Source organism: Priapulus caudatus, unplaced genomic scaffold (genome assembly GCF_000485595.1).
Source record: "Priapulus caudatus unplaced genomic scaffold, Priapulus_caudatus-5.0.1 Scaffold428, whole genome shotgun sequence".
NCBI classification, from domain to species: domain Eukaryota; kingdom Metazoa; phylum Priapulida; class Priapulimorpha; order Priapulimorphida; family Priapulidae; genus Priapulus; species Priapulus caudatus.
The window spans coordinates 70,376-96,437 of NW_014577489.1; the positions used below are offsets into that span (position 1 = coordinate 70,376).

Here is a 26,062-nt window from a genome sequence, read left to right on the forward strand (position 1 = left end):
AGCATCAGCAGTAGCAGTAGCAGCAGTAGCAGCTGCAGCGAAATATGCTAGCTGTCATCGCGTTTAGTTGATAATATCCATGCGAATAAGGCGCGGGCGTGTGTGGGTGCGTGCGCGCGCGCGTGGGCGCGTGCGTGGGTGCGTGCGTGGGTGCGTGTGTCGGTGCGTGCGTGGGTGCGTGCGTGGGTGCGTGCGTGCGCGCGTCCGCGCATGGTTGCGTGCGTGGGTGCGTGCGTGCGCCCGTGGGTGCGTGCCTGGGTGCGTGCGTGGGTGCGTGCGTGCGCGCGTGGGTGCGTGCGTGCATGGGTACTCTACGAAGTGTTCGGTCAATATTGGTCTCCTATATATATGTATACTAAGAACACACACAAGCACGTCGAAACGTCGAGCTCAGCGCGCAATACCTCGTACTGACGTTAAAACGAAGATGACAAATTTCATCAGATGACGTCGCATTGAAGCGTTACTTCGCACTCTTGGTGTGTTTACACGCTAAAGAGGCGCTTCGTCGGTCGATATATACGTCTGCAGCCGTTGATGGTCGTTTATGACGTCATGGCCTTCAGCCACGACCAGTCTCCAGGACTAACGGCGCCCCCTGCAGGGGAACCGCACATACTAAAATCAGCCACGCTTCTTCCAATCGATCTGCATTTAATACCGAGGTGCGCTTTTTGACAAAAGTATGTTAATTGGCACACAGGTAGTTTAAGATGTTATGTACACTCACATGAGATCGGGTGCCCATTTCCATCGGCATCGTATCTGGGCGCCATCTTGTATTTCAAAATGGCCGCCATTAAAATCCATTATCCTTCATTTTTCAGCTAATATTTAACATAAAAACACGATTTCAGTAACTAAACCAACATTATTGGGGTCAGGGAATTCATTGCAATTAAAATCATTATCGCTCGGTGGCTATATACCTAATTGACGAAACTACGCATTGTGTTGGTACGTTCGTGACATGTTTAGGTCTGTCGTGTTTAATTATAGCATGCATTAGCAGCGTTTATTGCTGATCTTTCAACGTAAGATTTGTGTACGTGTATTTTACTAATAGTTGCTGCATGCGATGTATTCAGCATAGTCTTTCACAATGTCTGCTGCAATAACCTTCAACATTTTTATAGCTATAAATTTCACGATAATGTTTCCCGGTGCCATTTACTAAATATAATACAATGTTATTCATCCTTTACTCGTACATTATCTTCACATTAAATTACAATGCAGCGAATACTTTCACAATTCACTAAAGCACACGCGCACGTTCACTCTGTCTACAAAAAACACATTAATGGTGTTTGTAAAAATCTATTCAACACTGCGATGTATTATGCTTTAACAAACATCATGCATCATTTCTACGAACATCTATCTATGAACCTCGCCATTACGTCACGATTGTCCGTAACGAAAAACATTGTCATTCACCATTATTATGCCATCAGGCATTACCATGTCATTTACTATTCTACATATTCTACCTATGCTGTGGTACTGTGTATTCATATAACCCCTTTTATACGCATGGATGTATTATGGTCGCAATATGTTAAGGTTATATATATATATATATTCGCCGTGCATTCATTTACTCACCGTAATTGTCTACTGATGTTATAATAATAATAATATAATATATAATATGTTATGATATGATGTTGCGTTATGTTATGTTAATTACATTAAGCATGTTGCAACCCACTACGTTATTAGAAAAAAGAAGAAAGTATTCTGCGATCACTATGTCTACAAGTAATATGTTGGCATTGGCACACCTACGCGATACCTACAGGATGTCACCTACACGATATCATAGCATGCCTTGCCCTTAATATGTGTCTATAACAATGATCAAGAACGTATTAAGAAGGTTTAATACGCTTCTTAATACGCCTTTCTTTAATACGCGTTTAATACGCCTTCTTAATACGCCCTTGCAATGATGTAGTTCACATCTTTACTAATGCTTAACTCTATTACTTTATGCTCTCGCCTACTGATACAAATATGACACTGCTCATCACAAGTGCCTTGCGATACAGCATATTCCTCGGTCACTACTTGTGCATCGGCATGCGCTATTTCTACATCAACTTCTACGTCTACTTCACTTAATAACAGCGCCATTGACTGTTTTAAAATCGATGAATTGGCGCTATTGATTTCCCAATGCCAGTCACTTCTGTTAATTTCATCATGCCATTATAAATATTCCATCTCCTATGTCTTCAAATGTTACCGGTGACAATTTGTTATCGCACGTACATATTCATTATGTCATCATGTATTACTGCCGCATGTCTCCACGTAAATTATTTTCTTTTCGTATATTTAAATAATAGTTTTTCCGAGTCTTCAATTATTAACTTTACCGGCTGTCTAAGCAGTGCTTTGCGTTTGCGCTCAAATGTTATCGTATGTCTTCAGATGCGAGCTAATGCGCGGTCTATATTAACGTCCACGCACACACACGCCATGCTCGCATCTAACAGCAATAACTATGAATATTTCTGCAATAAAATTATTCTTACGTGTCTAAACATATGCCACAAGCCAGGCCGCCAGCGATCCAATTCTCATCAAGTTGAAATCAAATTTTTCGCGAGAATTATTTCCTAATAATGCGCTAGACAGCGCGCGCGTTTTACGTGGAAGTAAAAAAAAAATGGCGGAAAATGACTTCGAGCGGCGATGAGTCCCCAGTAATGGCTGATTCAGGTTGCAGCTGCCTACAGCTCCATGCTAGTAATTACATCTTCTCTATATACACACGTTCTTGTGTTTACGCAGGAAAAACGGGAGGGGTGCTAGTTTGGTCACGCTCCGAAAACATTATAATTTATATAACCATATACGGAATTGTTTTCGTTCTGATCCAAACACCGATGTGTATTACTTCTTCCAATATAGGCGCGAGTGATTTTTCTACACCGCATCCGTTATTAGCTGAAAGTCTGTCATCTATATTGGTCATTACGATTATTTTGTTTTGTTTTTGTTGGTGTATATATACGACAATGCATCCAGGCACGAGATCATTTCCTTATAGACGTGTTCCTTAGTGAGAGCTTTTATAACGACGAAGATAAGTACTCCATGTAAATGTCCAATACGACTATGTCCGTCAGAAATTAGCGTTCTTAATTGCACAAAATCGCAATTTAGCGTGCTGACTAGCTTTAGAGTTGCCGCTAACACAATTAGAATCGATACGCCTTTACTATACTCGCCGCTGTTATCTGCTGCGTGAGACGGTCGCGCCGATGACGTCAGCGCCCCCTAATTTCACTCGCGCAGACGGTGATCGGCATCTTCGTTAGATGTGCTGTCGGCGGGAAATTCCTCACATGTGTGAATATTTATCGTTTGCGATAGCGATCACCGCCGCCATTAGCGACGGTTCTCCGAGAAGCGACTGAACTGTCGCTTTATGTTGGCGAGGCTACGCCGCCGCCGTCATCGTCGTCGTCGGTGTCGACGTTGCCGTTGTCGTCGTCGTTGTCGTCGTCATTGTCGTCATCGTCGTCATCGTCGTTGTCGTCGTTGCCGTTGCCGTCATCATCGTCGTCGTTGTCGTCATCATCGTCGTCGTCGTCGTCGTCGTCATCGTCGCTGGCGTCGTCGTCGTCGTCGTTATCGTCGTCGTCGTCGCTGTCGTTATCGTTGTCGTCGTCATCGTCATTAACACGGGCCGACGATGTTCAATGGCTTTAATGTTTTGCTCGTTCAACAAAACATTACTTACTTACGCTGCATTATATTACTGCTAGGCATATTAGATAGTACCAGGGTACGTTCCGGCAGTACCCTGGAGGACATATAGACCCTCTCAGCCCAACTGACTATATATATTAGTGATTCGTGCAACATTTATAGTGTGCAACAGTTATATCGTACAAACGTATGAAACTGAATGCGAACCTACTTTAGTATCTATCAGTGCTCACACCCAAGCCAAGGCAGTAAATTTTCTCAAAATGTAAAAATCTGGCTCTCAACATTGGGGATTCAGAATCCCTCATCACTTGTGGCCGGGATGACAAGTAAAATGGCTGCATTGACCGAAGGCATTGACAAACCTCGATATTAACAAAGCGGTCAACTTCGCCTAACAATCTGTGCTTGGTTAGCTAATAAATGAGACTTCATGTTCTAAACTATACAGTTACTGAGTTAGTTTGTGTCCCGGGGGGGTCACTATATATGCCGGTATTACCCCATGTGCGTTCCAAATTTTGCAGGTTAGGGGGGTGTTTTTCAACTTCTAAAGCTGGCCCGCGCGGGAGCAAATAATTAGACCCCCTTTACAAAGCTAATCCCGCAATAAGCCCTCAGAATCGTTCAAATCAAGCACCGCGCCCGCAGTAGGGCCCCCTCACGAGCCCCCTCCATTCCCTCCACTCTTTGCCCTCCACTTGTCTGCAAGACCTCGCAATAGGGGGTAGGGGTCCGGGTAGGACTCTTTCATTGTGTATGCAATAGGGGGTGGGATATTTTCATTGTGTATGCAATAGGGGGTGGTATTCTTCAATTGTGTCTGCAATAGGGGGTAGGGTTTTCCAATGTGCAGTTCGATCGCACTAGGGCCTATTATTTTTTGTCAGAACGCACATGGGGTAATACCGGCATATATAGTGACCCCCCCCCCCGGGGTTTGTGTATGGACTATCAGTATGGATTGACAATATGTCTGTCTGATTGTGACTAGTATAACTATAAGTATAAGGGGCTGAAAAGTGAAACATATGCAGATCACTGATCAGATGCAGACTAGACAAGGTGTGTTTTAATTCAATAATTAATCGATAACTGAAACCTGATTGACATTGCTGCTTGAACCGTAATGAAGCTCATAGGGTCTATGTCCCCCAGGGTACTACCGGAACATAAATTATTATATATATATATATATTAGAAGAATAGCGTTAGGAAGCGTCGCTTCTTGCAACCTGCATAACGATTATTGCAGTCTCGTGCGGTCGTAGAAGAAACCGAAAACGTTTCCACACGTTTTGTCATCAAAAGAAGAATAACTGTTGAGGAAACCTGCGCGCGCATCTGCGGGTGTTTCTATGTGCGCTTCGCCGACCAATTTCCGGCACAGAACTGACAGTGAAGAGAAAGCTTAGTTGTGCATGGTGACGCGATTTAAATGGCCGAGTGGTCCGTTAGGTTTGATATCCGATGCGTTAGTATGGTGTTATGGAGGGATCACGCAGGGCTATGTGAACGAATCACCCTCTATCACTTCTATTTATCTAGTTTCATTTATTCTAATTTCATCAGCATTGTCTATTAACTTGTTTAAACTAATATGTTACATCAAAAATGTTATTCATACGTGTAAATATAGAAAATTCAAGTGAATTGAATTGAATTGAGCGCATGCGCTCCCATTAATTGTGGGTCGCACGTCAAGAATTACGTCTCAAATTGTTTGACTTACGTGCCGAAGTCAGATAGAACTTGCTGCCAGCTTTCTATATTGTTCGTAATATATACGTCATGAACGGCGCCACGAACGTTAATAGTTTCGGTTATGATTTTAATATTCGAGGCTTCGTGTTTGTTGAGGGGGAGGGGCTATTCAAAAAGACATGGCGGCTCCAGAAGGGCGATGCTAGAAGCTATGATTAGCAATCAAAATATTATTAGCCCCTTATTAGATAGGACGAGTAATCAAACCACAACTTAAAAAAATGCGTAGTTAGAATATAATCAAATTTGCAACATAGTGATCGATGTTAAAAATTCATGGGGAAAAAAGCTCGATTTCCTTAAGGTGTGGTCTTGCGGACTTAGATATAAATACTATAATTTTTTGCATTGAAAGGATCACGATCGAACGATAGATAAAAGTTTCAATTCTCGTGCCTATCTAAAAAAAGCTCTATCCTAATCTAAAAAAAGCCACACGACTCTTTGCGTTTACGATATCGAGTGACGCAGTGAAAACACAAGAACATGTGTGTAATTTCCCCACACGTTTTTTTTGTTTAAGGTGAAAAAAATAGAAAACTAAGGCGCGCGACAATTAGAAAGCAAAACAAACTTCGCTTTCCGCTGCATGCGGCAGTTCAAAGCATATGCGTCTGACAAACACGCTGTGTAGTGTGGTCGTAGATGTACAGGCGGTCGCATATAGACGAAGTAGGTAGCAGCCAGCTACCCATCACTGCTCTGATGCCAACATGCACACCAAAGACAGGAGCAAGCCTACATCGCAGATGCGATATGTTCATTTGTGAAGAGAAGCACAGGCGGCACTTGGAACGTTTCAATAGTAAAATGATGGTAAATAAACACGAAATGTAGTTACTACCAAAGTCGTAATGTTTCTCTACTATCTTCCGCCTATCAATGCCGATAATTTCCTGCAAATACCGTTCAACTGCTCCTCTGCAACACACTAGCACCGCAACGCAGGCCGCTGTGCACAAACAATACGAATAAAGTGTACACTTTCTTTTCACGTCTCTCTTTTTACGTCTTCGGATTTAATGATGCAATGGAGACAAGCAGGTGAATAGATATCGACAGGTGAGGTTTTCTTACCTGTTGCTGGATCGGGGTAGACTGCATCTCCTAGATGTTTAAGACACTGCTGAAGCGATTCGTACTTCCACTGGACCATGGGGATCGTTGTGCGTGTGTCATTGGTGTTCTGAAACAGGAACGCAGTGTAAATATGGCTCCACTAATGCATGCAGTGAAGTTATTAGCTGGCCACAACCTAGTTGTCAGTTAGTCGTGTGCGCAAATTCGCCCGCACGCACGCGAGCAAGCACGCACGCACGCACACGTAGCTGTACGCACCTGCATGTTCATGCATCTCGAACGCACACACGCAGGCTCGCTCGCACGCACACACACATACACTCGCTCGCACGCACGCTCGCTCGCACGCACACATACATACGCACGCTCGCACGCACGCACGCTCGCACGCCCACACACACATATACACACGCTCGCACGCACGCTCGCACGCACACACACACACACACACACAGATACACACGCTCGCACACACGCACACAAGTGGTCCGTTGCTGCGATGCTAATTTTGTGTTTGTGTTGTGTTTTTGTGTATCATATCCTGACTGAGTGACTGTATATATGACTGAATCTTGGTCAGCTAATGACAGTCATACACAGCTAGACCTAGTCTAGTTACTACCGTGTACCGTCACTATGGTCAGGTGAAGACAAGTAGTGTATGGTTTTTATTCCTCTACCTTAGCCTAGCCAGCGAAATGTATGTTTATAATGTTGTGAATCGCTTTGCAACGAGACTAGACTAGAGTAAAGGGCCTATGTCAATATGCCATAAAGATCATAACGCTATGGATCTTACAAGAGAAGTGAGGAAGGGGGACAAACACTGAGACAGCGAGAGTCGTAAACATACACGTTCACCCCCCCCCCACACACACACACATGATCATGGGCGCAACCACTATAACTAGGAGGGTCGGGGGGGGGGGGTCACGAACCCCCCGACTTTTATGTGGACCTCCCCAACTTCTGGAAGACCTTATTTTCTGGCGAGGTCCAAAATAGTCTGATAAGCGTTTATTATCGTAAAACATCCATATTTTACCGGTGAAAGTTAAAATAAATAAAAACCCCAGGTGGTCAAATGCTGTTATAACTGTGATTCAGATTCAGATATTTAAATAGAACCCTTGTTAATATCATTTAGATTCGACCTACATAGTACATTCAATCTCACGTGCATGGAACGAGCACGACATTCACCACGCGTTCGCAAGCCAACCGTGTCTATATAGCTACGCTGCGTTGTGTTATAGACACTAAAAAAAGGCCCATCTCCACACAAGCGGCGCGTCGCGGCGCGACACCGTTCACCCCTACCGGCAAAGTTCAAAACTATTAGTATTATATCTTATGGCGCAGTCTCCACTGACACTGCATGGCGCCAGCCCGGTTTCACGGCGACGGCGAAAGTCAAAAGAATAACTTTTGCCGGCTGAAGTGACGGCGAAAAGACAATTGAACCAATCAACGCGATTGTTTTTTATCACGTGTTCTGGAATCGATATTGAAGCAATTGCAAAGGATTTTGTTGAAAAGTGTGACTCAAGGAAGGTCACATTTGGTTTCTAACACTGTTCTCTGTTTTCAGTTGTCAGACATTTTTTTGCATTATTATTTTCATCATTATTATTTTCCTCTTCATCTTAATCATGCTAACTGTGTCACACAGTTAGAACAGTCTGTGTGTAGCTTTACTACTAGTTAGCTAAATCTAATTAATAAAACATTTTGGTATTTTATGTATACATGATTCTAGTAATGTCATTCATGACATCACAATTATGCAAACTTCCATCAACACGGCGCACGCTGAAATACGTGATATTGAACTAATACGTGATATTCGCTTGCCCGCAGATCACGTTGCTATTGGCTGCTTGGGACCCCCCTAACTTTCAACACGTGGTTGCGCCCTTGCACATGATACAGACACGCACACACACACACACAGAGGGGGGGTCATGGTTATCTTTTAGTAGGTCTCAGGGGAGAGATAGTGAATGTAGAAATAAGTTGTGGATATAGTAATCAGTTAACCCTAACCCTAATCCTAACCCTAAGCCTAACTCTATCCCTAATTCTAAATTAAAACAAAATTAGCCAAAAATAATAAAAAATAAAATGAATAAGAGACAAAATTAGCCAATCAGAGCCGTCCCCTAGCGGATCACTATCTCTCCCCTGTGCAAAATTCGTTATCTTTTGTCTTGTCTTGTCTTGTCTGTTACTGTACTAAATTACTAATCGCCTGGTGTGGCTATATAGGTCAAATCGTCATCATACATCGCTTTTCATGTGTGATAGCGGGGGGGGGGGGGGTGCTGGAGACCAGCAGATTGCTTACCCAGATCGATGTAGTAACAGCTAGTGTAAGGCGTAAGGCATAGTGACAGCTAGAGTTACTATAGACGTATAGGTGCGGGGGCGGAGCTACGTCACAGGTCAGTAGTCACGTGACCACCAGCAGAACGCCGGTGAAAACAACACGATCGCGTCACTGGCGCCCATAGGATTACTGCATAACGATACGAATTATCCATCACTCGGTTTGGAAGTTTTAATAAGTTTTTTCATGAAATTTCTTCTAATATGCCTTACGAGTATATAGATAGCATTTCTGTAGCTATAATTATGACATTATGTAAGATACATATGCACTGCAAATATAAAATATTTTAAGCTATTCTTATTTGTTTGCTTTGCATTAGTTGAATAAAATTACCCCAGGTCTCGTGAAACAAAAACAAAGTCCAAGATTACACATGCGCACACACACACGCACACGCACACGCAGTGACACACTCACACGCATACGCACACGCACACGCACACACAGTGACACACGCATACGCACACGCACACACAAGGACCAGGGAAAAAATTTACAATTTATTTTTCTGGGGGCTACTTTTCAAGCTCGCGTGCATGAAAATAGCACTCTAAAATTTGGTTTGCATTGAACTCTATGCAAATTTACGGGGGCTCTTTTTGGAATTTCGGGGGCTAAATCGCCTCGGGCCCCCGTGTATTTTTTCACTGACAAGGACACACAAACACGCACGCACGCACGCACACGCACACACAGTTACACACTTACACGCACACGCACTCGCACACACAGTGACACACTCACACGCACACGCATACACATACGCACACGCACACACAAGGACACAAACATGCACGCGTGCGCACGCACACGCACACACGCACGCACACGCACTCGCATGCACACGCACACGCACACGTACACACAGTGACACACTCACACGCACTCGCACACACAGTGACACACTCACACGCACACGCACACGCACACACAAGGACACACAAACGCACACGCACACGCAGTGACACACTCGGACGCACACGCACACACAAACACGCACGCATACGCACTCACATGCACATGCACACGCACACGTACACACTGACACACTCACGGGCACGCACACACACATGCAGTTATAAAATAGTAGTTACCTGTCACGAAATGATCAGAACAAATAGTGGAGAATTTTGACGGACTCCAGTGAATGCGTTTGACCACCGTTGGCATGGTGTGTACGGTCGCGATACCATTACTATACTAGTACACGAAAACCGATATCATGTCTATACGATTAAAGGCTACCTGAAACTGGCGTATAACTATAGGTAGGTATACCTTATATCTTCTGTGAGAGCCTGTAGGATGCATAGTATATCGTGTACCCTTTGTACAGCGACGTCGCAGTGTATACGACTCTACGATATCAACCACCTTCGTTATAGCCTGTCCCAGCCTCCCTCAGCCTCTCCCAGCCTCCCTCAGCCTCCCTCAGCCTCCCTCAGCCTTTCTCAGCATCCCCCAGTATCCCTCAGCCTCCCTCAGCCTCCCTCAGTCTCGTTCAGTCTCCCTCAACCTCCCTTAGCTTCATTCAGTCTTCCTCAGTATCCCCCAGCGTCCATCAGCATCCCTCAGCCTCCCTCAGCCTCCATCAGCCTCCCTCAGCCTCGTTCAGCCTCTCTCAGCTTTCCTCAACCTCCCTCAGCCTCCGTCAGCCTCCCTCAGCACCCCGCAGTCTTCTTCAGCCTCTCCCAGAATCCCCCAGCATCCCTCAGTCTTCTTCAGTCTCCCTCAGCATCCCCCAGCTTCTCTCAGCCTCCCTCAACTTCCCTTAGCTTTATTCATTCTTTCCCATTATCCCTCAGCATCCCCCAGCCGCTCTCAGCCTCCCTCAACCTCTCTTAGCTTCATTCAGTCTTCCCCATTATCCCTCAGCATCCCCTAGCCTCCCTCAGCCTTCCTCAGCCTCCCTCAGCCTCCCTCAACCTCCCTCAGCCTGTCTCAGCCTGTCTCAGCCTCCCTCAGCCTCTCTCAGCCTCCCTCAGCCTCTTCCAGCCTCCCTCAGTCTCACTCAGCCTCCCTCAGCCTCCCTCAGCCTGCCTCAGCTTTCCCCAGCCTCCGTCAGCCTCTCTCAGCCTCCCTCAGCCTCCTTCAGCCTCCATCAGCCTCACCTAGTCTCCCTCAGCCTCTCTCAGCTTTCTATCTATATGTTAACGACTTCATGGTCGAGGGTTACATACATGATTTATTTTAGCAACTTGATAACGGTTTGCTCGTGCTACGGAAGGGCATGCACTATAAAATTGTTTTTTTCTATATCTATATCATTTTTCGATCCAGTCGTGCGTGGTAAAAAGGCAATGAGCGCTGGGCACGAGTTACACGAGTTCGTTAAGTGAGCCACGCACCAAGTTGTGGTTATACCAATACCAATCCAGCATTTACCCAATAAGGTAATTGTAAATGGAATGGTGAAGAATAGTGGTGGACGCAATAGCTTTCGCACGGAATGTGTTTTTTATTAGCATCACAATACGCAGGAACTACGATATAGTCTGCATCCTATGCTATAGGCTAGCAGCAATCATACAGTCAGATGAGCAGAAAAGTCCAGATTACCTTAAACAGACCATGAATGGCAGAAAAGACACAGAATTCAATAACGCCGTCTCACTGTGTTGGCAATAACCCTAACAGTATTAAGCCTAGCGCAGACTTCTAGAATCGCAGTCGAAATTGCTGTGAAATCGCTATGTCTGCGGGAACGTGCAACTGCAACTCGTAGCGATTCTGGTCGCTTGCGACGAGTTGCAAGAAATCAAACTGTTTTGATTTTGAGCGACTCGTCGCTCCCAATCGCTCCCAAATAGTTCTAGAATTGCTTCGAGATCGCATGTGTGCGCACACGCGGTGACACATCGACCGATCGCTTGCGGTTGCAGGTTGCAGCGACGAGCAACCAAAAGTCGCAAGTCTGCGCACTTGAAAAATTCCTGGTTGATCCGGCAGTTTTCTCTCGTCCATCTAGGCATGTAACACTTGAGTTCTAAAGTTGTATAAGGTCTATATGATAAAAACTGAACGCGGGAATAACCACAATAGCTTTCATCTTGGACATTAAAAGCTTAGCATACAGTGTCTTCACACGTTGTCTCCCGAGAATAGGTTGCAACTGCTCGCGCCCCACGCTACCGATATTGATTTAACATTTTCACCCGATAAATCAATCAACGTCAAAGACGATTCAGCACTCCCAAGTCACCGGCTGTACAGATGTGTAAACGCGTAAGAACGTAGCAAAATCAATGCTAAAAAAACAAATCTATAGCAGTCGCAGCAAAAAAGGCCACCAACCAGCGATATGATCAATAGGAATCATAGGATGCGGCTACGCCACTCAGGCATTTCAGCACCGGACACAAATACAATATAATGCGTTTTCGCAAATGAAATAAAAGTTTCACCCCGCCGATCGCTCCTCGCTGGACTTACCGACGCACAGATAAAAGCAATAGATTACCAATCTGAACAACGGACAGTCGGTATAGAGAGGCAACCACTTCAGCAGCTGAAACGCTAGAGTTGCTGAGATTGACGAAAGATATAAAGGCCACGCGTTGACTAGCAGGCTGTTCGTAATCCGTTCGAACGAACGGGAAGGCCAATTAGCGTGAGAGTAAACAAATTAATTTAATAATGACGTCGTTGATTTGATTAGACTTGATTCATCACAGCTATTATATGGATTAGTGCGTCGAACTATGATCGGTTTCATGAGTATTGCTTCTTCTCCACTGAGCATCGCCGTGAGTTTGTAGTGCCGTCGTAAACAGGTGCGCGTTCTCTCTCTCACTACCCCTCTCTCTCTTGCTCTCGCTGCCTCTCTCACCATCGCTCTTTCTACCTCTGCTAATGGAAGTACAGTAACAAGAAATTTTACATGCCCGCTATCAGGAGCGAATAATTATCTGATGCTGTTATTATTCCCTCCTGCGACTATCGGTTTGAAGCTCATCATTGCAACTACAGCACGCACGCGCACGTGTTATGTTGACTCGACTAAAAACGAAACTAGGGCAGTAGATTAAAGGGCACCGACGGCAATTACACAAAAGGCCAAGGCAGGTGACTGCCGTCGGTCGGGTTGGATTTTCAGGGGCAGTACGGCGATTGATAGGGGCACCGACGGCAATCGCCGTCGGTTAATTCGAGCCCTGAGTAAAACCCCCTAAGTAGAACCCTGACAAATTTGCAAAAAAAATGCTGAACCGTGTATAACGTAACAAATTTTGTAACGTGCGTGCAGCGAGTTGCCTAAATAATTTCTAAAAAAAATTTGACCGATTTAAAAATCCCCGCTGCCCGCGTCGTGATTGGTTGAGAGAAAAAACCTGTGCATCGTGATTGGTTGAGAGAAAAAAACCTCTGTGTTGTAAATGGTTGGGGGAAAACGAGTTCCACTGCGTCGTGATTGGTTGGGGGAAAAAACCTCTGCGTCGTGATTGGTTGGAGGAAAAAACCTCTGCGTCGTAATTAATTGGGGTAAAAAAGATCTCTGCATTGTGATTGGCCCGCAGGCTTCGGTCCGTTCGGCGTGCACCACGTGAATTCGAGCTGGGTGGCGATACAGAAGCTGCGAGAGATGGGCGTCGTCGACGGCAACGTGCACCTCGTCATACAGCGGCTGCCCGTCGAGTACGATGCAGTGAGGAAGCTGGTGCCCGAGCTGTGGGAGAAACACAACCCAACAGTAAGTAGGACAGGGGGAGAAGGGGAGAGGGAAGCCCCGTGAACTGATCATTACGAGGGTAAGATGTTACACATGCAGCTTTCTTTTCAATCCGAGCGCTACGCGACGATCATGTACGCGCATGCGCACGAGCGTAGCCCCGTCTGCATGATGGACAAGCCAGCAGCTGTTGCAACGATGTAGAGAAAAACATAGTAATCCCTAGCCACAGGCACTTGGAGCGTTTCCATAAAATATAATGGTAAATAAATACGAAATCTATTTGCAACCAAAGTCTTAATGTTTTTATACTCTCTTTCACCTACTATTGCCGACAATTTCCTGTAAATGCCGTCCAAATGCTCATCTGCAACAAACGTTGGCTGCCGTCATGGCTGCCGCTGCACACTGACACATAAATATATAGTTACATTATTATATGACGCACGCCGCCCTATCTGTGACAGACGGATATGCTATAGGAGGTGTACAACAGTAAGCTGCCGCAATTGTTCACCGTTGCACTATTTCGTCTCTAGAAAAGACCTTTTTGGCATTTGTTTTCGCCGAAATTCAGCACTAGAGTGCAATAATTTGCATTATGCACGCAAGTTAGGTGCGTCTAAAAAGCATTAGAAGTAAAATTGGTCTTGTTGTGTAATTGTGCCATTTCAGCTAGTGGCGTAGCCATGGTCGCCGGTCGGCCATTTTTGTGTATGAAACGGGATCCGACTGCTCTGTAGAAATTCGCATCATAGAGCTGGCAAAAGTTTTGAGCGGAGCATAGAGCATGCATCTGTAGTTATTTAACATGAATAAAGTGTATGTTGTGTAAGCGAAGTAACAGTGTGAGTATTTTTAATTAATATCTGTTCGATGCTTATTCAGGCCTGCTGCCTATGGACGCGATCTACTGTTGTTCACCACCTTTAATACATTCCGTTTGTTAGAAACCGCTATGCCATCAAAAAAGCGGGTAACGCTTGCAGCATTGCAAGACGAGCCGCCCTAAATGTTGCCGACGTATGCTATAGACTGTTTGCTAGGACATCAAAGAAGCGCGCCTTTGACGTATGCGGCGAATGCTCTAATTCCTCGCTTCCTCTTTTATCTAGATGGATATTTTAGACCCGAGCGTAAAATATATTGTCGCGGAGAGAGAGAAGTTTTCGGCATATATACAAGGAAATGAATATGCTCTAGGTTTGCAAATCGGGTATTGCGTGTGTAAGCTCACGGAGACAGGCTGTTGTTTTCACCGGCACAGCTGGTTGCTAGGTTAAGAAAGTCCCGGATGTGGCAAAGTTCCCGGCTGTCCGCCCGCACCTATAGTATATATAGCCAAGGGCAAACTGCCTAGATGCTCAACTGGCCAGAACACAAATGGCGTGTGGCTTAATTTTGCTCTCCCATGCACAATGTGTTAGCTAGGCCCTATATATATGGCCATAATCGTTCTCATGCTGTGTTGAATGTTGATGTAGCTGTAGCTTTATCATGAGTCTGTGTAGATCTACCTGCGTGGTCCTTTAAACGCACGGCTAGCCACACTCTAGGTATTAAGATTAGTATAAGGTATAAGGTAATAAGAAACTCTACGGGGAAGCTTTGCAGCATTGCAGGTATTCCGTTACATCTATGCACATGCTTATCTTTATCTTCATGCAGGTTTGCCTATGTCTGAGCTGCAGACCTTGAGATACCGACCACTACAGCACAGTGGATTATCGTAAGATAAGATAATGGGAAGTAACGCTGAGAAGAAGACCGTTGTGGTGACAGGTATTTGATACATATGCACTCTCTATCTCTATTTATAGCGCAACGTGTGAACTTCACATTAATCATGGCAATTAACATTCTAGCTATACCGGCGTTGACATTTCGCGAATAAAAGTTTAGACACTTTTTCTGGCATGTCATGAGCTATTCAAACCTATTCTGGTACCGTTTTCCGATATAATTGCTGGAATGTCTACATGTTTATATACATGTGGGATTTCATGAAGGCCAATGACACCACAGTTCAACATTTGTTGCCAACACGTTCAACAACGTTGTTGTGGCCTATTGGCTAATTTGCATTAGAACAGTAGTTACATGTTTGCACACTGCAATATAAATTAATTGCTCGCTTCTTTTCAACAAGTTGCAACAAATTGCATAGAGCATAATTGAGCTGCCATGATCCAGTGGTTAGCATTTTCATCGTTAATTGCAAAAAGGCCGTGAGTCTAAACTCTAGCCAGGGCAGTGAATTCTAGCCAGGGCAGTGAATTCTAGCCAGGGCAGTGAATTTGCTCAAAGTGTAAAATCTTGGCTCGCTACACTGGGAACTGTTAATCCTTTGTGGCTAAGATGACCACATAAAAAATGCCAGTGTCATCCTCAGAAATTTGGATATAAAAGAACCACTGATAACGTAAAACACTCGGGCAGTGGCCACCCTCAGTGTGATTTGACGTAAGATTATTTGACTAACTAGTGAATGAGGCTTCAACTTCCTAATTATACAGCTAGTTATTTGACAGGTTTTGACTAAGTGCTGAAACCTGTACAGATATTGATCTCGATTTCCTGCAACATCATTCAATCTCTTGTGTCACATCTCGCTACACCTATTCAGGGGTAGAAATTAACTTTTGAACAAGGGAGTCCAACGCCTGCCCTCAAAGAGAGGGAGTCCGCAGCAAAATGAGGGAGTCCGCAGCCTGAAGTTCAAAACTAAAGATATTAACAATAACGCATGTGCTTATTTTGAAGATTCATGTGGTTGCACGTCTGCCAAATTTTCTTTGGACATTTGCTGAAAAAATACGGTAATTCCGCGAGGCCGTGCTCTGGAACGAACTAGTTAGTATAGCAGAATTTTCAGGGAGTCACACGGACTCCTGCACATATCAAATCAGGGAATATTTGACTCCGGACTCGTGTTAATTTCGCACCCTGCCTATTTGCAACAAACGTTATACCATATAATCAGGGGTAGATAATGACAAATCATTGTCAGTATCTACCCCTGATATAATGTAACAGGTTTTGTAATGTACGTGCAGTGATAAAACAAAACAAGTTTTAAAAACCAAAATAATTACCTCTTGCACCAGCCATTGGCAAAAATACTTAGACCTGTGTAATATGAGAAATAATGTAATGTTCATGCAGTAATAATTAACTACATAATTAAAAACAGGGATTTACCCAGAAATTTCAAAAGATGACAAGTAAAACCAGGGCTCGAATTAAGCGACGAGAAGGGCAAGGCAATTTTTTTAGGGCATGTGAGAAATATAGCGTTGGTTAGCCTTTCATTATTTTCCATGGTTTTAGTGTGCTTAAGTTAAAATTAGCCGCGTGATGATGAGGGAGGGAGCGGTTGGCGGTATTGCCGCAAAGAAAACACAAAGGAAAACAACCCCTTGCCATATCATTACAAGCATTAGAAACCATAATAAACTTATAATAAAATTTTCAGCGGAATCGATATGATATCAAGGGCTAATAATACCTTTTATTATTATACCGTATTATGAACTCTTGATGATATGCATATGCATACACGCCGACGACTTCAATCATCAGAATATTAGCATATTCGCATTTTAATAAAATCTATGTATTGAGGCTTGCAATCAGCGGTATTTTGTATGTTTTACTGCTCTACTGATTTGATTCGGTTATGTTATAGATATTCGTAAATGCGTCGTTGCATGTCAGATATGATGCTACAACGTGATAAGAACATAACGTAACTCAAACTACGTAATCGAAAAAATATTAAAAAATCATTCAATCACATCCTCAAGCATCCAAAACCTCATCAAAACCACCCATGCAAAATCACAAAGAAATCACCAAAAATCATCAGCAACAAAAAAAGGAAAAAAAGGAAAAAATTGAACCGCGCAAACAAACAATCCACTAACTGATAGGTTCAGTAGTAATAAACATCAAAGGAATATCCCGTGTGCAGGCACAAGCCCCACACTTCTGTAGTTAATAGCAATAGTTCCCCACCTAAATTGTTAATTATGCGGTGCATATTATGAAATACCAGCGGAAGAATGACAGGCAATATTGGGGGAGGGGAGCTTATTATCGGAGCATTAAACTTTTCTGATTACGACCACGTGCGTGTTTAGGTGTTCGCATGCGGGCGCGTGTGCGCGTGCGTGCGTGCAAGCGTGCCTATATGTACGTGCGAGCGCATGTGTGCGCGCGTGTGTGTTTGCGTGCCTGTGTGCACAGGCACTTGGGACAGAGTCGGTAAAAACTGAAAATAATATGAACACACATTCACAAATAGGCCCTACTACCGTACCCCTCTGTTACAGTTCCACTGTTGCGACACTGTATATCAACTTTCCTTCATAAAAACCTATGTAAAAACTAACGCCGAACGCTCCCTCACTCGCCGCGGCGAGTGTGCTGTGACGCTATGATAATAATATATATAGAGCTCTATTATGACTAACTGTAACAGAGGGGTACGATTTGTGAATGTGCGTTCATATTATTTTCAGTTTTTCCTGACTCTGTCCCAAGTGCCTGTGCCTGTGTGCGTGCGTACGTGCGTGCGCGCATGAGTACGTGCGCGTACCTGTGTGTGCGTGCGCGAGTGTGCGTGCATGTGTTGTCTATACAGGTGCATCCACCTGTTTGGCTGATTACAACATTTATCGATACGAGCTTCAACATAATGGTGCGCTCGCGTCCGTTTCCACTTTAGCAAACCCACGCAAGTCCACATGTGCAACACTATAAACAGTAGTAGACAGTATATAGTAAGCATACAATCATAACACAATACGTATAGAAACACTAGAAACAATAGTAGACAGTATATAGTACGCATACAAGCATAACACAATACGTATAGAAACACTAGAAACAAGAGCTGTGGGTGAAACACAACCCAACAGTAAGTGGGAGAGGGGAAGAGGGAGGATAGGGGGCGAGGGGGAGCAGAGGGGGGAGAGGAGAAGGCTGGTGCCCGAGCTGTGGGAGAAACACACCCCAACGGTAAGTGGGAGAGGGAGAGGAGAATGGGAGAGGGAGGGAGGTAGAGAAGGGGGAGAGAGGAAGGTTGGTGCCCCAGCTGTGGGAGAAACACAACCCAACAGTACGTGGAAGAGGGGAGGAGAGAGATGTAGGTAGAGAGAGGGAGAGAGAGGGATGTAGGTAGAGAGGGGGAGAGAGAGGGAGGAGAGGTAGGTTGAGAGAGAGGTAGGTGGAGTGCGGGATGAGAGGAAAGGTGGAGAGGGGGGAGAGGGAGGGACTTGGAGGAGATAGTGGTAGGTGGAGAGGGGGAAGGGGGTGGAGAGTGAAACCAGAGGGAGACATGCTAGGCACAATCCAGTGTAAGTTGGAGAATGAGAGAAGAGAGCGAGAGAGAGAGAGAGAGAGAGAAAGAGAGAGAGAGGGAAATGCGATGCACAACCCAGTGTAAGTTGCAGAAGGAGAGGAGAGTGAGGGATCGTAGGCACAACCTAATGGTAGGTAAATATGGGGATTCGAGGAAGGGATTCAGGAGCCCAGCTACAGTGATAACTGTTCATACTGTCATGTGTGATATTTGCCTGGGCCGTGTTTTGCTCGCGTGCGCTATTCTGACTCGGGTATGTGTGGTTGCTTGTTGCAGCTGATGGTACACACAGGAGTGTCCGGTGCTGCCACAGAGCTAGTCGTAGAGAAGCTGGCACACAACGATGGCTACTGCTCACGCGACGTGTGTGGTAAGCCCTGCTTCAAGACAGCACTGCTTGAACCAGTGAAAAAATTACACGGGGCTCGGGGCGATTTAGCCCCCGAAATGCCAAAAAGAGCCCCGGAAATGCCAAAAAGAGCCCCCGTAAATTTGCATAGAGTTCAATGCAAACCAAATTTTAGAGTGCTATTTTCATGCACGCGAGCTTGAAAAGTAGCCCCCGAAAAATAAATTTGCCCCCTGGCTTGAACAGTATGATGTAATGACGTAGGATCTCATGGTACCGAGCAACTCGAGTGTGGGATTGAACTCTTTCTCGCTAGTGTGCGAAGTTTGCGACGATTACTGTTGGTTTGTGATGCGTGTATGTTTTGTACTTTTTGAACGAATGCATTCGTAGATAATAATCTGAATAGTGTTATTTATGGCTACTTATTACAAGATTTCCAAAATTTTCTTTTCGTTTGTTCATTCGTTCAAATTCGCAAATGTGTTAAATGCAACATATGGGATACGTATCGCGCTGGGTCGTAGAATGTTATATCTTCGGTATTCACTGTTGCATTATTACTAAACAGAGCATTGTTGTTTTGTCAGGTTTATTTCCGAGTACACAGTGTTGTGTAGAGGAAGGTGCCACGGTGCTGGAGACAGAACTAGATGTGGAGAAGGTGTGTCGGTGTTTGAACGAGGTCGAGTGTAAGGTCGTAGCTGTACCTTCCATGGACGCCGGCAGGTAACCTACCCTCAACCCCTATAGTCCAGTCAAAATAGTACCTTAATTCACCCACCACTAATTTAAAAGAATTTATTCCACTGCAGTAATTTGTACATGTGCCTATCATGTTCACTGACCATGAAAACATGGGTTTGGACACTTGATTTGTTTCAACCGGGTACTTAGATGCAAAGTTATAGTGAAAATACGAATTTTCTCTTATGGTGGAAGCTAATTTGCATATTATGCAAATTATTCCACTTTCCAATGCTAGGATTTTTTGGGACTTTTAGTATGGTGTTTAGGGGACCATACTGAAATGCACTGCAGTGCAATAAATTCTTTTGCAATTGGTGGTGGGTTACCCCTCAAATTTGCTAGATTGACTGGGCTACTACCATTCCCACAACACTACACCATCAGCCAGATCTGGTAAAGATATCGGGTAATGAAATGCATGGTTTCAGCGCAATAAAATTCATAGACATAGACCTTGCCATGCAATCACCCCTGTTTGTTGATACGTGCCTTGCACAGTTTTTGCTATTTCATCAAGCTGTGGGTGGCAAGCAATACTTCATAACATTCACACTGTTCCGTGCAGGCATTCACTCACCATTGCAATCGTCTACGTATATACCTTCGTATGAAATGATTGCGCGTAACCTGTCATTGTGTGTGTCTACGTTGTCCACACACACACACGCACGCTCATCCCCGATGATCTCATATCGCAGGTACTTGTGTGATTTCTGCTACTACACGTCGCTAAACATAAACCGCCGAGCAACCGTCTTCATCCACGTCCCACCGCTCGACAAGCCGTATAGTGCCAGCCAGATGGCGCTAGGTCTGCGCGTGCTCATAACGGCGTTACTGGAGCAAGTATCCTGATGACGTGCAGAGACATGCAGTCACGAAGGACAAGTGTTCCATTAACTCTATCTATTCCACCAAACCTCAGTCACGGTTCATATACACTTACATAGTATATATATATATATAATCACAGCGTTCTTCCTAGGAATTTCAGAAAACATGTCATGCAATAGCCAGACTGCTAATTGTAGCACATTAGGCAAGGAACGTAGGCAGTCCCAGTACCAGTGCCTGAAATGGGGGCCAGCCGAAGGTTGGCCCCCAATTTTTTTTTGGGGGGCGAGTAAATTTTTTTAGTCACTGGCCCAAATGCATTGTTGGAGGCCCAAATTTTATACAGCAGCGCATCTGAGCCAGTGCGCATAGAGCGAGTGCGCGCGATCTGAGCGGGCTCAGCTAGGCACCCCGATTCTCACCGGTCTCACTGCTAGCATAATTTATCCATTACTATGCCACACTAGCGTTATACAGCGGGCATAGCATACAAGCGTATAAGCAAGCGTGGCCGATCAGGGTAGGCTCAGGTCAGCGATACATGTACATAAATGTGATGTTATACATTGTATCAAGCTAGCCATACAACGCATCTAGACATGTATGTTTGCAGTGTATAGCGGGAGTCGAAGAGTACCAGTCTACCCCGCCGTCAGCAAGCTAGGTCGGAACGAAAATGCGCGAGCTTGGTCTGATTGTATCCTAGCGTGGACTCCGGTTTAGTATTATGATTAGTTTATAGTAAACAAAGAACAACTCAAACATATCAGTAAATTTGTTTGTGTTGAAATATTGGCAGTTGCCCAAACTTTTTTGGGGGGGCAAGTGACTACTTGACTTGTGCAATTTTCGGTCGCCCGAGCTAGACATTGGTCGCCTGTGGCGAGTGGGCGACCGTCCATTTCAGGAACTGCAGTACACATGTACACTCGGTGAGTTAAGAGAGTATACAGCATGACTGTGGAAACACAGCATGATTGTTGGAATTGTCAAACGTAAACACAGTTGGAACTTAAGGCATGTCTTTAGGCAGTTAAGCTTATTAGAACACGTTGGATTTATTGGATGTTGCAAAATAGCTTCAGCTCCGAAGGCATGTTGGACCTGACATGTGTTACAGAACTGGAGAAAACCCCGATATATATGTAATATATATATAATATATATATTAAATTATATATAAAAAATAAATATGCTTAAAAATCTGTACATTGACTACACACATATATATATATATATATATATATATATATATATATATATATATGTGTGTGTGTGTGTGTAGTCAGTGTACAGATTTTTTAAGCACGATTGTTGTTTTTATAATTTTAAACTGACAGGCGTAGAAGTGTAGTGAAGGTTGAATCATGTGGTGATGTGATCAAGACATTTTTTTCGAGTTTTTATTACATATAACTGTCTATATCATGCAGGTTTTCAAACATAAGGTAGTATATTATATATGCCCTGCCGTACCCTTGCTGTGGGATATATAATATATTCTTATAATTCTTCCATCAAACCAGTCTGTTTGTTTTTTATATCCATCCAGGTATTCACTTTTCCTTTTTGCTGTTTTGCATTACTGCAATATTGATCTGAAAAATCCTTGTAGATTTAGCTACGTGTGTTATACTACTGCTTTTAGTTGTCATTTTCTTTATGTTCATTGTCATAGGCTGTTAGAATTTAACTGTTTACTGGCACTGTATATGCATAATCTAGCATGGAATAACTACAGTATCTAGTCTAAAGAACCCGGTTTTCTCATATATAAATAACTTCACGCTGAGTAAAACTTAAATATGTAGTGCCATTCTTCTTACAAATTCTGGTTCCCCCGTTCTTATTCTTAAGAACTGCCATCAGGGGAGCCTAGACAACTGTGTGTTACTCTTGTCTAATGCAATGCAAAAAAAGCCCATGCAGCACATTGCAGTGTCTGGGAAGCCAAGCTAGACTGTGGATGATAAATATCCACAGTCCGTTACGCGACAACATGCAGCTGATTGGCATTGCTTGTGCTGCACCAACGGTAGCCTATTGTTTTAAGTATGCAGTCATAGTACTTTTGCTGTAGTAGAGTGTAAACGACGTGCAAACCATAATTACTACATTGATGAGATTTTACTTAAAGCCGCACTATGCGCATCCAAACGCTGATTTCTCCAGTACAGTACTAGACTAGCAAATACTTCGTGTCATGCATAATCACACTACCTTATGACAAAATAAACTCTAGTTCCTCCCATTTCACTGCGCGTTGTCTAATATATAAATATATATATATATATGACGGACCCTCGTAAATTGTTTATAATCTTAGTCGTCTGTGAACATGAGGGTCTGTTTCTGATTACGTTCTGTTGCCGTGTAGGCTACTACGCCAGCCTTTCTTCTCTCAATACTAGTTCTAAGTTGTAAGTTCTAATTCTATTCAGCCTTTCTTCTCTTTCTTCTATTCAGCCTTTCTTCTCTCTAGTGTTGCCGTGATTTCCATCGTATGGCGTTTTCAGACATCACAATAGCGTTATGATAACTGATATAATTTGATAAAATGAGTCCTATAATAATGCTATATTAACGCATTAAATAACATAGAGTCTGCACCATATTTGTGCACAATATCGACTTTCACACTCCAGCAGCGTCCACGGACCGTGGATATCACAATCACGTCTAATGACATCATTACATTGAAAACGCCTAGCAATAGTCTTGCCTTATCTTTGCTGTTGCTGTTGCTAATTTTCTATTGCTGTTGCCTTTAACCTAACGATTGCTGTTGTTAACCTTAGCAGAGAGATGAGAAAACAGGATTATGATGTTGGTCCTCCCTACCACATAACGTCATTACATTGAAGACGCCTATAGCTATTAAACAATTGTTGTTGTTGGTAACTTTCGCGGAGATAAAATAAAACAGAGTGATGATGTCGGCCATCGCTACGACATGCTCCAGCGTGCGAAGCTGTGTCAAACTCAACTATATATACGACGCCTTTAACCTCACCACCAGTTGACACAGTTACACACGTATATATATATATATATATCTCGTACAACTACTGTGAGGTTTGCTTCGCGGTTCCATTGCCCGCGGTTACGTAGCAAAGAGAAGGAAAGCACGCGCACTATAGCTAGCGGTCAAGATGGATCGTACGCTGACCGTGGATCGTGTGCTAGATCGTATGCACGATCGTGTGCTAGATCGTGGCTGGATCGTGTGCTAGATCGTGGCTGGATCGTGTGCTAGATCGTGGCTGGATCGTGTGCTAGATCGTGGCTGGATCGTGTGCTAGATCGTGGCTGGATCGTGTGCTAGATCGTGGCTGGATCGTATGCTAGATCGTATGATAGAGATACTGGATCGTGGCTAGATCGTGTGCTAGATCGTGTGCTAGATCTTATGCTAGAGATACTGGATCGTGCGCTAAATCGTGGCTGGATCGTGTGCTAGATCGCGGCTGGATCGTGTGCTAGATCTATGCTAGATTGTGTGCTAGATCGTGGCTGGATCGTGTGCTAGATCGTGGCTGGATCGCCTGCTAGATCGTGGCTAGATCGTGTGCTCGATCGTGGCTAGATCGTGTGCTAGATCGTGTGCTAGATCGTATGCTAGAGATACTGGATCGTGGCTAGATCGTGTGCTAGATCGTGTGCTAGATCGTATGCTAGAGATACTGGATCGTGTGCTAGATCGTGTGCTAGATCGTGGCTGGATCGTGTGCTAGAGATACTAGATCGTGTGCTAGATCGTGTGCTAGATCGTGTGCTAGATCGTGGCTGGATCGTGGTGCTAGATCGTGGCTGGATCGTGTGCTAGATCGTGGCTGGATCGTGTGCTAGATCGTGGCTGGATCGTGTGCTGGATCGTGTGCTAGATCGTATGTTAGAGATACTGGGTCGTGGCTAGATCGTGGCTGGAGCGTGTGCTCGACTATGGATCGTGTGCTGGACTGACAGTGACAGACTGGCAGACCGACAGACTGACAGACAGAGACTACTGACAGGCGCACTGCTGCTTTCGCACCACGTTGCTAAACCTGGGCGATACAAAATAGAGATTCTGTCATCATAATCAACCGCTGCGGCATCGGCCACAGAGAAAGCCTCCAAGATTTTCTCGAATTTTCCGCTACATTCAGCTAGTTATAAAAACGATGACGATGGCAGCGGTGTTGCGAAGTGTGTGAAATGCGGAGTTTGCGACGATGATGCTGCGGTGACAGATGACGTCGGTTGAAGTGACTTCCTTGTACGTGACCAGCGAGCTTTCGCGCTGATTGGTGATTTGTACCGCAAGAACGAACGACTGGATTTATCTAGGTTTCTTGGTTGATGTGGTGTGTGTGCGCGCGCCGCGTGTGTGTCTATCTCTGTCTCTCTGTCTTTCTCTTTCTCTCTCTCTCTAAGCAAATACTTCGTGTCATGCATAATCACACTACCTTATGACAAAATAAACTCTAGTTCCTCCCATTTCACTGCGCGTTGTCTTATAAAAGGCATTTGAAAATACAGCTCCAATGTTGTTCAAATTCTCCGATGTTGTTGACACTTTCGCGTCGCTCTGCCAAGCAACCGTGGAGCGGTGCTGCGGTACAGCAGTATGGGTGTAGCAAAGATAAAAACATGTGACGTCACCTAACCGATTCTTGGCGAAATTGTTTGGCAAACAATTTAGCGTTGGCGCCAGATTTCGCACTTAATTTTCTTGTGGGGTTTAAGCAAATGCGCACTGAAATGGGAGGAACTAGAGTTTATTTTGCCATAAGGTGGTGTGATTATGCATGACACGAAGTATTTGCTAGTCTAGTACTGGAGAAATTAAAGTTTGGATGCGCATAGTGCAGCTTTAACGTATGGTTTATTAAATCATACATCCTATATATTGTATGAATGTCTATGGTACCAGTGGGTTAATTTTATAATCATGAAATGATACATGTATGAATGAATGACTATGATAGTTATTATGTCGTTGTAGTGCGAGTAGAACTTGCCATACATTAACTTGAAATATTATAGATTGGATTTTTAATGTCAATTACTTCATCCACCCCACTTTATTTTATAACAATAATAATAGTGCAGTTTTTGTTGTGATGTATATATCGAACTGTGTGTATAAAA

The 26,062-nt window shown here is 44.1% G+C and overlaps 1 protein-coding gene across 1 annotated transcript; it reads left to right on the plus strand.

The window, feature by feature from the left end:
* The first annotated feature begins 12,663 nt into the window (after positions 1-12,663).
* LOC106810294 (pyroglutamyl-peptidase 1-like) lies at positions 12,664-22,130 on the plus strand. The gene is made up of 5 exons (XM_014813601.1): positions 12,664-12,712; positions 13,480-13,652; positions 19,273-19,366; positions 19,936-20,074; positions 20,794-22,130. The coding sequence occupies exons 1-5, from the start codon at positions 12,664-12,666 to the stop codon at positions 20,948-20,950; spliced, it is 612 nt and encodes a 203-aa protein (XP_014669087.1). The 3' UTR covers positions 20,951-22,130.
* The last annotated feature ends 3,932 nt before the right edge of the window (positions 22,131-26,062 follow it).